This window comes from Camellia sinensis, unplaced genomic scaffold (assembly GCF_055761805.1).
Source record: "Camellia sinensis isolate YWXY unplaced genomic scaffold, ASM5576180v1 Unanchor10, whole genome shotgun sequence".
NCBI classification, from domain to species: domain Eukaryota; kingdom Viridiplantae; phylum Streptophyta; class Magnoliopsida; order Ericales; family Theaceae; genus Camellia; species Camellia sinensis.
Window position 1 is genome coordinate 3,669,112 of NW_028128988.1, and position 11,343 is coordinate 3,680,454.

At 33.9% G+C, this 11,343-nt stretch overlaps 1 protein-coding gene across 1 annotated transcript; it reads right to left on the reverse strand.

The window, feature by feature from the left end:
- Nucleotides 1-4,132: 4,132 nt before the first annotated feature.
- LOC114317638 (uncharacterized) lies at nt 4,133-10,220 on the reverse strand. Its single transcript, XM_082911309.1, has 4 exons — nt 9,957-10,220; nt 5,098-6,646; nt 4,324-4,708; nt 4,133-4,147 (listed from the first exon to the last, which is right to left on the reverse strand). The coding sequence occupies exons 2-4, from the start codon at nt 6,624-6,626 to the stop codon at nt 4,133-4,135; spliced, it is 1,929 nt and encodes a 642-aa protein (XP_082767435.1). The 5' UTR covers nt 6,627-6,646; nt 9,957-10,220.
- Between the last annotated feature and the right edge of the window lie 1,123 nt (nt 10,221-11,343).

Here is an 11,343-nt window from a genome sequence, read left to right on the forward strand (position 1 = left end):
CATACCATGAGACCAACTGGGTGATTGATAGTGGTGCCTCTATTCATGCTACATCTCGAAAAGATTTCTTCACATCCTACATACCTGGTGACTTTGGTTCGGTAAAGATGGGTAATGATGGCTTGGCCAAAATTATTGGTGTTGGAGACGTGCACTTGGAGACGAATAATGGCACGAGGTTGGTTCTTAGAGATGTAAAGCATATTCCTGATATCCGCATGAATTTGATTTCTGTAGGTAAACTTGATGATGAAGGGTATTGCAACCCTTTCAGTAATGGTCAGTGGAAGCTCACTATGGGTGCTATGGTTGTGGCTCGAGGCAAGAAGCATTCTACTTTGTACGTAATGCAGGCAAGGCTCCCCAAAGAAGTTATTAATGCAGTGGATAATGAGTCTACAGTGGAATTAGGGCATAAAAGGCTTGCTCACATGAGTGAGAAAGGCTTGGCAACATTGGCTAAAAAGAATCTTCTGTCTGGAATGAAGAATGCACTTTTGAAAAGGTGTACTCACTGTTTGGCAGGAAAGCAGAATAGAGTTTCCTTCAAGAGTTCGCCTCCTTCAATAATGCCAAATGTACTTGATTTGGTATATTCAGATGTTTGTGGTCCTATGAAGACAAGAACACTTGGTGGCTCCCGTTACTTTGTAACCTTCATAGATGATTATTCAAGGAAGTTGTGGGTCTACACTTTAAAAAGCAAAGATCAAGTGTTAGAGACTTTTAAACAGTTCCAAGCCTTAGTTGAGAGATAGACTGGGAAGAAGCTCAGGTGCATCAGAACAGATAATGGGGGAGAGTATTGCGGTCCTTTTGATGATTATTGCAGACAACAGGGTATTCGATATCAAAAGACACCCTCGAAGACTCCTCAGTTGAATGGTTTAGCTGAAAGAATGAACAGGACACTGGTTGAAAGAGTTAGATGCTTACTTTCACAGGCACGGTTGCCAAGATCCTTTTGGGGTGAGGCTTTGAGCACAGTTGTACATGTTCTTAATCTCACACCATGTGTTTCTCTTCAGCTCGATGTACTAGACAGAGTTTGGACTGGCAAAGATGTTTCCTATGATCACCTGCGTGTCTTTGGATGTAAAGCATTTGTTCATATTCCCAAAGATGAGAGGTCTAAGCTCGATATGAAGACCCGACAGTGCATTTTTCTAGGCTATGGCCTAGATGAGTTTGGCTACAAGTTATATGATCCAGTTGACAAAAAACTAGTGAGAAGCCGAGATGTTGTGTTTATTGAAGATCAAACTATACAAGATATTGAAAAAACAGAGAACACAATGACCTGGCATAGTGATGGTCTAGTTGACTTGGATCCGATACCTCTGACAGATTTGCCTGCACAGGTTGAACATTATGTTCAGGATGACCAACAAGGTTTAGGTGATGCAGATGATCCCTTACAGGCTGAGATAGGTGATGAGACTCTTGAGCAGTTGGCAACACCAGAGATACCACCAGATGTTCCAACCAGGAGGTCAGCTAGAGACCGACATCCTTCCACTTGGTATTCTGCAGATGACTATGTGTTAATGACTGATGGGGGAGAGCCCGAGGGTTATGCAGAAGCCATGGAAGATGATCATAACCTGGAATGGGCTGATGCGATGCAAGATGAGATGGAATCATTGCATGACAATCACACTTTTGAGTTGGTAAAGTTGCCTGAGGGAAAAAGAGCTTTAAAGAACAAGTGGGTGTACAGGGTGAAACATGATGAACTCACTTCACAACCACGATACAAAGCTAGACTAGTTGTTAAAGGGTTCAGTCAGAGAAAAGGCATTGATTTTTATGAGATCTTCTCACCAGTTGTAAAAATGTCTTCTATTCGTGTGGTTCTTGGCTTAGCCGCTAGTTTAGACTTAGAGATTGAGCAAATGGATGTGAAAACTGCCTTCCTTCATGGTGACTTAGAGGAAGAGATTTATATGGAACAACCAAAGGGTTTCAAGGTGAAAGGAAAAGAGGATTATGTGTGTCAGCTAAAGAAAAGTCTTTATGGTTTGAAGCAGGCACCCAGGCAGTGGTATAAGAAGTTTGAATCAGTTATGGAGGAGCAAGGCTACATGAAAACTACTTCTGACCATTGTGTATTTGTGCAGAAATTCTCTGATGATGATTTTATTATTTTACTGCTCTATGTTGATGACATGTTGATTGTTGGCAGGAATCCTTCAAGAATTGACAAATTGAAGAAGCAACTAAGCAAGTCCTTTGCCATGAAAGACTTGGGGCCAACAAAGCAAATTCTTGGTATTCGAATCTATGGAGACAGAAAAGAGAAGAAGTTGTACATGTCACAAGAGCAGTACATTAAAAAAAGTGCTTGAAAGATTCAATATGAACAATGCTAAAGTTGTTAGCTCACCTCTTGCTACTCATTTTAAGTTAAGCACTAATCAAAGCCCTTCTACAAATAAAGAGAATGAAGATATGGAAAGAGTTCCATATGCCTCAGTTGTGGGAAGCTTAATGTATGCAATGGTCTGCACAAGGCCAGATATGGCTCATTCAGTTGGTGTAGTTAGCCAATTTCTTTCAAATCCAGGGAGAGAGCATTGGAATGCAGTAAAGTGGATAATGAGATATCTTAGAGGCACTTCCAGGTTGACACTCAGTTTTGGAAATGGACAACCAATTTTAGTTGGCTACACTGATGCAGATATGGCAGGAGATGTGGATACCCGTAAGTCTACTTCGGCTTATTTGATCACTTTCTCAGGTGGAGCTGTTTCTTGGCAGGCGAGGTTGCAAAAATGTGTTGCACTCTCTACAACAGAGGCAGAGTTTATTACGGCAACAGAAGCTTGTAAAGAGTTGTTATTGATGAAAAAGTTCTTGACGGAGCTTGGTTTCAAACAACAACAATATGTGTTGTTTTGTGATAACTAAAGTGCTATTCACTTGGCTAAGAACTCTACATTCCATTCGAGATCGAAGCACATCGACGTGAGGTACCATTGGATAAGAGAAATTCTTAATCATAAGTTGTTGGAACTTGAAAAAATTCATACTGATGATAATGGTGCTGATATGTTGACAAAAGCTCTGGTAAGGGAGAAGCTTGAGACATGTTGCTCGATTACCGGGATGAAGAATCCCTTCACCTAGTCGGAAACGGGGAGATTTGTTGGGTTGGGTTTCCCTCCTATGTGGAGGAAGGCCCAAAACATTTAGTAAAACCCATGTGAGTTCCAAAGCCCACATGGAGAGATTATGTTTTTGAAAAGATCTAGCCCGTGAGTTTAGGATGACAAACCCTTTCTTTATAACATAGAAAGAGACGTAGCAGCAGCCACCAAAACAGAGAGGAGAACATAAATTATGTCCAGCAGTGATCAAGCTATCCGATCAACAAGCATCTGTGGTCCGATTGAGCTGAAATTTGGTAGGCGAGTTCACAACTCAAGACTCTAAATTCTAGATGGTGGAGATCAGATTTGGAGTATTCTACTGCTGGTTTTTGGCTCGTGAACAGTACCATTTTTGGTGAGATTTTTCCTAAACTTTGTATTTTGATCTTTGGTTGCCAAGGAAGTTTATTTGTAAATTGTTCTTGATTGTTTGCCTCTAGTTCTGTCAAGAGAGAACTCTTGTATACTCATTATTTGTTGATAGTGGAGATATTTGGTGGACTACGGTCCCGTGGTTTTTCCTTTCCACATCAGGAAGGTTTTCCACTTTAAAATTTTGTTGTCGCCTTGTTATGTGATTGTTGGATCATCACTTTCAAATTATTTTCAGAATATATTGTACTCTATTAAATTGATTTCTAATAGGTTCACACAAAGAGGGAGAATAAACTACTTCTGTTATTTTTGCGCCGGATTCGGATATTTCGAATTGGTTTTTTGTTTTGTTTTCTCCCAACATCATCATCATACACAGATCGGAGGCGAAGAAGAATCGGAGATCAGAGGCAGCAATTGACGGGCGGTGGAGAAGAATAGAAGATCGGAGGCGGCGATCGACCCTCTCTCTCTATTCTCTCTTCCCCTCTCTTCTCTCTTCTCTCTCTGTTTCAGACATATAAGGAGGGGGGAAAAAATTGCCCAAAAATGACGTCGTTTTGGGCAGTCAAGCCAGAGAGATTTCGAGTTACGAAAGATTATTGCTACTCAAAATATAACTATATTGCCATATATACAAGAGAAGGTAAATGACATGATATTATTGGATTGTGATATCAATAACATAATATTACTATTGTATTGAACATTTTAATTTTTTAAAACAACCAAAATATACAAAATAAAATATTACCAATGCAAATAAACTCTTTTTCAGTTTTTGTTGTATACTAACCTCGCCCTCCCGCCTTCCGGCTTTGAATGAAAATACATTGAAGAAGCCGTTTAGAGTGAAGGTGTTGACGTCATAAAATACACGAGACTGCGGTATAAGGAACCAAACCAAATTGAGGAGGTCGCCTCCTTCTTTAAGCCGTTGAAGATGGTAATTTTTTGGACCACTAATTGCAGCGTAGCATAACATCGCCAACCAACCGATTTTCAATTTTTCCCATTTCACCTCCTTATTACCATCGTCGAGTTCAATAATTACATCTTTAAAGTAAAAATCCATCGCATCTTCTTCATCTTTTTTATAATGAGGAAATAATTTCGACTCAATGCAAAATTTTATCATTTCCGAGCAAGACAATTTGCGTCCTTGACGTTCTTGCGATTTTCTACATATAAGAGTTTTAGAAATTAAATTGTTTTATCTCTAAAAGTATAAATTTTGCTATAAAAAATATTTAGGGACTAATTTCAATTGTTGTGGATGTAAAAAGTCATCCCAAAAAAAAAAAAAAAAAAAAAAGAGCTTGTAGGAATAAATTTTTTAAAATATCAGTAATAAATGCACTTTTAGGAACAAAATAATTCGTTCTCAAAGATTTATTTTTTGGAACAAAACTTTTGGTTTTAAAAGGCTAGCAATTTATCACTAAAAATAAAATAAAATATTAACATTTTTTGTGATAAAAATATTTTATCCCTAAAAAGTAATATTTTTCCTAATTTTTTTTTGTGTCTCAAATCATAATTTCTTGTAGTGATAACATCGGTAATATACCTGAAACTGAACTTTGTACGGACTTTGACTATGAAATCCGTCAACTCGCTATCCGATACAACAGCAGGCAACAAGGAACGGCAGGTGAGGAGTAGATACATCATGTAATTTGATAGAGTTTTGCATGTTTCCTTGTCATCATGACGTCCAGATGAGTTAGCACTATTTTGGGAAGTGTATGTATCATCATCACGGTAGAAAATATCTGTTATCATGTGCATAATAAAAATTTGGTCATGAAAACCTTCAGAGCCAAAGAACCCCTCAAGACTCCCAAGGTCAATTGAGTTGTCTGCGGCACTCTTAATAAATTTTACAATCATGGGATATAGCGTCCAAGGGTTACCATGCATGTACCTATTGAACTCGTCTTGAATCCCCAACCTCCCAAGCATTCTACTCCATTTTGAACCCTTGTCTTCCACTTCGAATAGATCGATTTGCCACATCTTTTTAGACCCCTTCTTTTCAAAAAACCAAGGAAATGTCTGCAACAATCGGATTGCCCATTTGCCTCTGCCGCACTTAATTAGCCAAAGCATCAGCCAATCAGAGAATAATAACAAAATGACTGCATAAATCTCCAAAGCTAGGGCTCCGACCAATAATACTCCTGTGATGACAGTATCAACCATGGAGTAGTGCTGCTCTTGCCACTTCGCTTCCATAGCGATAAGCCGGAAGAGTCCTACCAACACAGACACCGTACACATGAAGCTAATAGAGCGAAAAATGCACCCTCTCTTGGTAAATGTTATGGGTGCTTTTGTGTATAATAAATCATACATGAGCCCCATTTCGACCTCCAATACATCCCGAATATATGTAGCATCATCCCGATTCATTTCAAGCAGAGAATTTGTTTCTGCAGATTGGAAGTACGGTACAATGAAACTAAATCTACCAATGTCATAATTCTCTATATAACCTTTTAATTTCTTCACCATCACGTGGGCCATAATTAAAACATTTTTATATCTCTCCTCTTTTTTGATAAAGGCAATCACTAGATAATCAAAGGGTACAATGTTTCCTGATTTATCATGGCATGCTAACTTAAGAGCCCACGTTCTCTCCCCATACTTAATAATTCCAGCCACGAATGCCGGAATTAACATAAATGAAAACCAGAAATGCCTCCAAGACATAACAATGACATAAATTGCCACAGTACCTTGAACACCCATGCCCAAAAGATGTCTTATCCACAATTGATTATCTTCCAAAGAATAAGCAGTTATGGTATTAGGGCCACCAAGATGCAATAAAAGCAAGGGTGCCCATAATGCCTGTAATGCATTATTGGGATTAGGAATATTATTTGAGAGCTTGCCAAGGGCAACAGTTGCCACCCAATCGGCCATTATGTAGGCCAACCAGACAATCACTTTAATCCATTGTGACGATATATTCTTTCTACGTTTGCCAAAGATGAAAAGAATGATTTGTAAAGTGAGACTAAGTAGAACCAGCATCCGAACATTCCACACGTCCCATAGTATCTTCCACGATGCTGGAATCAAATTCATCACACCCTTCTCTTCTTTATCTACATAGAGAGAAAATTAAATTACTATAAGCAGACATAGATGGATAAATATGAATTGAACATTGTTATCCAACCTAAAAAATTAGACACACTTTTTTAAATTCAATGATGTGGCACTTAATTAGAATATCTAAAGTAACATTCTCTCTTATATCTTCTCTATCATCAACCAATTATCTCGCTTACATATCATTGGGTCTAAAAAGTGAGATTGTATATCATTTTACATCATGATAACGCATTATAATTAAGAATGAATATTCAAAAATTTCTACAATACAACTCTTTTTTATTATTATTATTGTGCACCATATGCAAGTTATAATAATTTATGATGTCAATAGTACTACAAAGTGTCTTAATGAAACCACTTTCAATCAAAACTAAAGAAATCAAAATGGGTCATAACTAAATACCCTAATGAATTATAATTAACACCACAATAAATCATAGTCAACATCAAAATGAGTCATAAGCAAATGCCACTTGCGTCATAACTAAAGACTTTTTTAATCATAACCAAAATAAAAATAAATAAATAAATAAGAAAAAACACAATAATCACTAACTTTTGCAGATAAAAAAAATAACAGCCATAATAAATCATAACAAAGTCCTAACCAATTCCCTAATAGGTAGTAACGAAGTCAAAACCAATATTACAATCGATCATAACCAAGCATCACAAAAGTCGTAACTAGGCATATGATACACTCCTTTTTTGAAGTGTGTTTTCATAGAATTTCCCATTAAAGTGAAGAGAAACGTCATAAACTCAAAATTTAAGTCTCTCAATTTACTCACAAATGTAACGCCCTGATTTTTAAAGATTAATTAGGCGGAAATTAACTAACCAAAGCGTGAGATTTTTTATTTTTATTTTTTTTAAAAGAAACTTCATTCTCATTCAATTAATTATAAAAATCTTTTTCAAATTCATTTTCTTTTCACAAATCTACATAAGAAAATACCATGGATGAAACCATAAACCCACTCTCCGTGTATTTTAATTAATATTACATAATTATTACATATGGAACACCCCAAAGCTTACAATAAATAAGAGTACTGCTCCTTACAAAGAACGGCACTAAGCCAAATAAACAAATGGAGTATTATAATTCATTACTACATTATAACTATGAAATGGTAAAACTAGCTATTTGATCTTCAAATCCAAAAAGCATTCCTTGTACACATGTACAAATAGGGGGTGAGCAAACTACTAGTTCACCAAGTAATCTCATATTATAACATTAAAAAACATGCGGGTCTAGCGATACAGTGATACCAAACAGATATATATATAAAGTCATACCATGCCATAACTTTATGATTTTGTTACCTAATTCCTTAAATTCAAATTTAATTAATTAACCATACTTGTTAACTTAAATAAATTAACATACTTCAATGTCAACAAGATATTCTTTTCAAATCGAATGCGATGCCAAAGTTTATAACACGAGTTATATGCATGCCTTTTCTTCAAAGCAAAAAACAGGTGGTAAATACACACATTGGGAATCTCTATCAAGCATAACGTTTCACGAAAATTTCGTCTGCAAGAAATCGTAAATCGGCACCCATGTAAACACAAGTTATACAAGCGCTACTATTGTCATTTCACAGAAATTTTGTCTGCCGGATCGGCACCCATGTATACACGCGGTTTTTAGGACTTTCACCATGAACACACAGGCCAACTTAATTTGAAGTAACCACATCTTTTACCTAGATTTACCAAAATATTCACCCACTTTTCTCAAAACAATTCATTTCCAATGATTAAGTACACAACAATGTTCCATGCAATGTGTATGAGAAATTAGTTTCTGTTTATCCAATCCACATGTAATTTCTACAACAGTCAATACTATTATCTACCGATAGCCAAAATAGTTATCTCTAATGCATTAATTAAAAGATAACAACATGGATATACAATCCAACATACAACCATGACTTGGAATCCTCCATGATTCTGAACACTTGGAAACAATCCATATTCCACTTTTTAAAGCCAGACTTTCAAAACTTACATAGTTTTCCATTAAACTCAACAATTTTAAAACCGAACATAATCTTTTTCAAATAATCCAACAACTCCCAAAACATTAACATTTAGGATCTTTCACAAATTGGAGCTTTCTCACTTTCAAATACCCACATGCATTTTATATACAAAAAACACATTTAATAGCAAAATTATAGGTAATCAACTCCCAATTTAACCAAACCCTCAATTTACAAATCAAGTATCTCATATATGACTTTGAGATACAAAAATAACATATTAGCATACTCAAACTAGTTAAACTAATAATCAATTTCCCAATTGTTTTGACTCACACAAAATTCTCAATCAACTTTGTTCCACCTCAACCAAGATAACTAATATGATTTTCACTAAATCTCATACTTATTGAATATTATCATTTCCATCCTACTATATTAAAAGTTATGGTATAATCTCAATAATACACTTTTAATTATAAAAGATATAAAATATGAACCAAACTAATTTAATCCATCAAATTAGTAAGTTCATTATATTCAAAATTTCCAAATTAATAATACCAAACATAACTTTACATGTCTTATCTCTCAAACATAACCATATTTCAATATAACCATATTTCATGCCAAGCTCCTTAAAAGGTTAAATTTTTTTTTTCCCACCCAAATTATTTACCAATAACAATTTCACAACTTTTTGTAAAATTAACTAATCAATATGATATTTACATAAAAAATTATGAAATATGCTTAATGGTTACATTTTTAAGGTTGTGAGTTCAAAAGTCCACATTTCATATTTTTCACCTTCACAAAAATGAACAAAATTTAATCATCAATATATCACCATTAATAGAATATCATAAATACAACACTTTTAGGGTTTTTAATCCCAAAACAACTCTATAATTTCAAGTTAACAACTTACACAATATTCATCAACATCTATTTATTTTTCTCAAAAATAAGTTCCAAAATCAAAGATGAGATAACATTTCAATATTATTTTTTTTTCTCAAAATAAATTATATAATCATAACATGATATAGATACCAAGCATACAACTATTAAAATTTAATCTCAGACTCTTGAAAAAATTTATCAACACAAGATGATTTTCTCAAATCAAGTTCAAGACACCTATATTACTAACATTTCAACATGATTTTTTTCCAAAAATTATTCAAACAAAATTTGAGAATAATATATACGCAATACCTTCTATAATAATATATTTTATCAAATTTTTCCTAACATAGATTTAAAGCAATAATATGAAGAAAATCATTACCTCAAATAATAAAGAAGAGTAGATTTGAGAGACAAATCTTGCCCGATTTTCGATCCGAGACTAATGCTACAAAGAGTACACGGCGAGATCTCCAACTTTTATTTACAAAATTTTTATAAAATCTTACGCTAATGACTCTCCCTTGAAGCTTAAAGATTGAGCAATAATGAAGGTTGGAGAGAGAGACGTACAGGAGAGAGAGACAGCTCTCTGCTCATGAAAGAAAAACAAAGAACAAAGAAGTACAAGGAAAAAGAGAAAGAGGGTTGGGGCAGCCCATCGTGGGCTGTCTTCCATCAATTGATACAATCAATTTTATAATAATATTTTAAAATTTTATAACATAAATTATAAAATGATATAATTTTTTTTATCACAAAAATATAATATTTTTATACATCACAAAATATAGATTACGAAATATACATCCATTTTTATTCACTACAAAAATATATGATTTTTCACCACATGGTACACACCATAAATTCAGCTCTCAAATATATATTATAATCTTATATAATAAATAATAACAATTCTCAAGGTGAACACTACCAATCACATAATTAAAAAGAACTAAACAGTTAAACATGAGTCATAAACAAACTCAAATTAAATTGAATCTAGTCATGTGTTTTGAATTAAATTCTTACCTATAAGTCAAACATGGTCCAATTATATACAAAAACAGATCCAACAAATTTATCTCAAGTCATGTCTAAACATTCAAAATTTAATAACGAAATTCTACTATAAATTAAACTGAACACTAATTAATCTACGAATTTTCTTAAAATAAATATCATCATTTAATTTTGAAATTTGTATCTAACATGCTAGATTCATATGGGAACAACATATAAAAATATCATAATTTTCTGAAATCGGGAACTATTTTTAAAAAATATAAAATCGAATTTTTTTCACACAGAATTTACACAGCAGTCAAATTCAAAAATTTACTTGATTAAATAATGCACTGACTATTTATTGAAAGAAATAAAAAAAAATTTGGATCATTACAACAAAGGCATAATAAGATTATATGATTGAGTTTGTAACCTATAAAAATTGACACATAATCTATCAACTCATTGTGAGACTTAAATTATAAATCATAATCTTTTTTCTAAAATCAATTAAAGCAACGCGCTTTTTCCTTTCCTATCTAAAAGTAATGTGCAACGTCTTTCATTGACAATTACTAATGATTAAAAAGAGAACATGTCATAATTTTTTTATTTTCATCCAAAACACTAATTTTGAAAAGATAACACTTGATGTGGATTCAACTTATTAACATAGTTTCATTTAATATTATATTTAGTTGGTGTGTTAATTGATAAATTAATTAATATTTTTAATATTACTGTGAAATAATTGTCTTGAT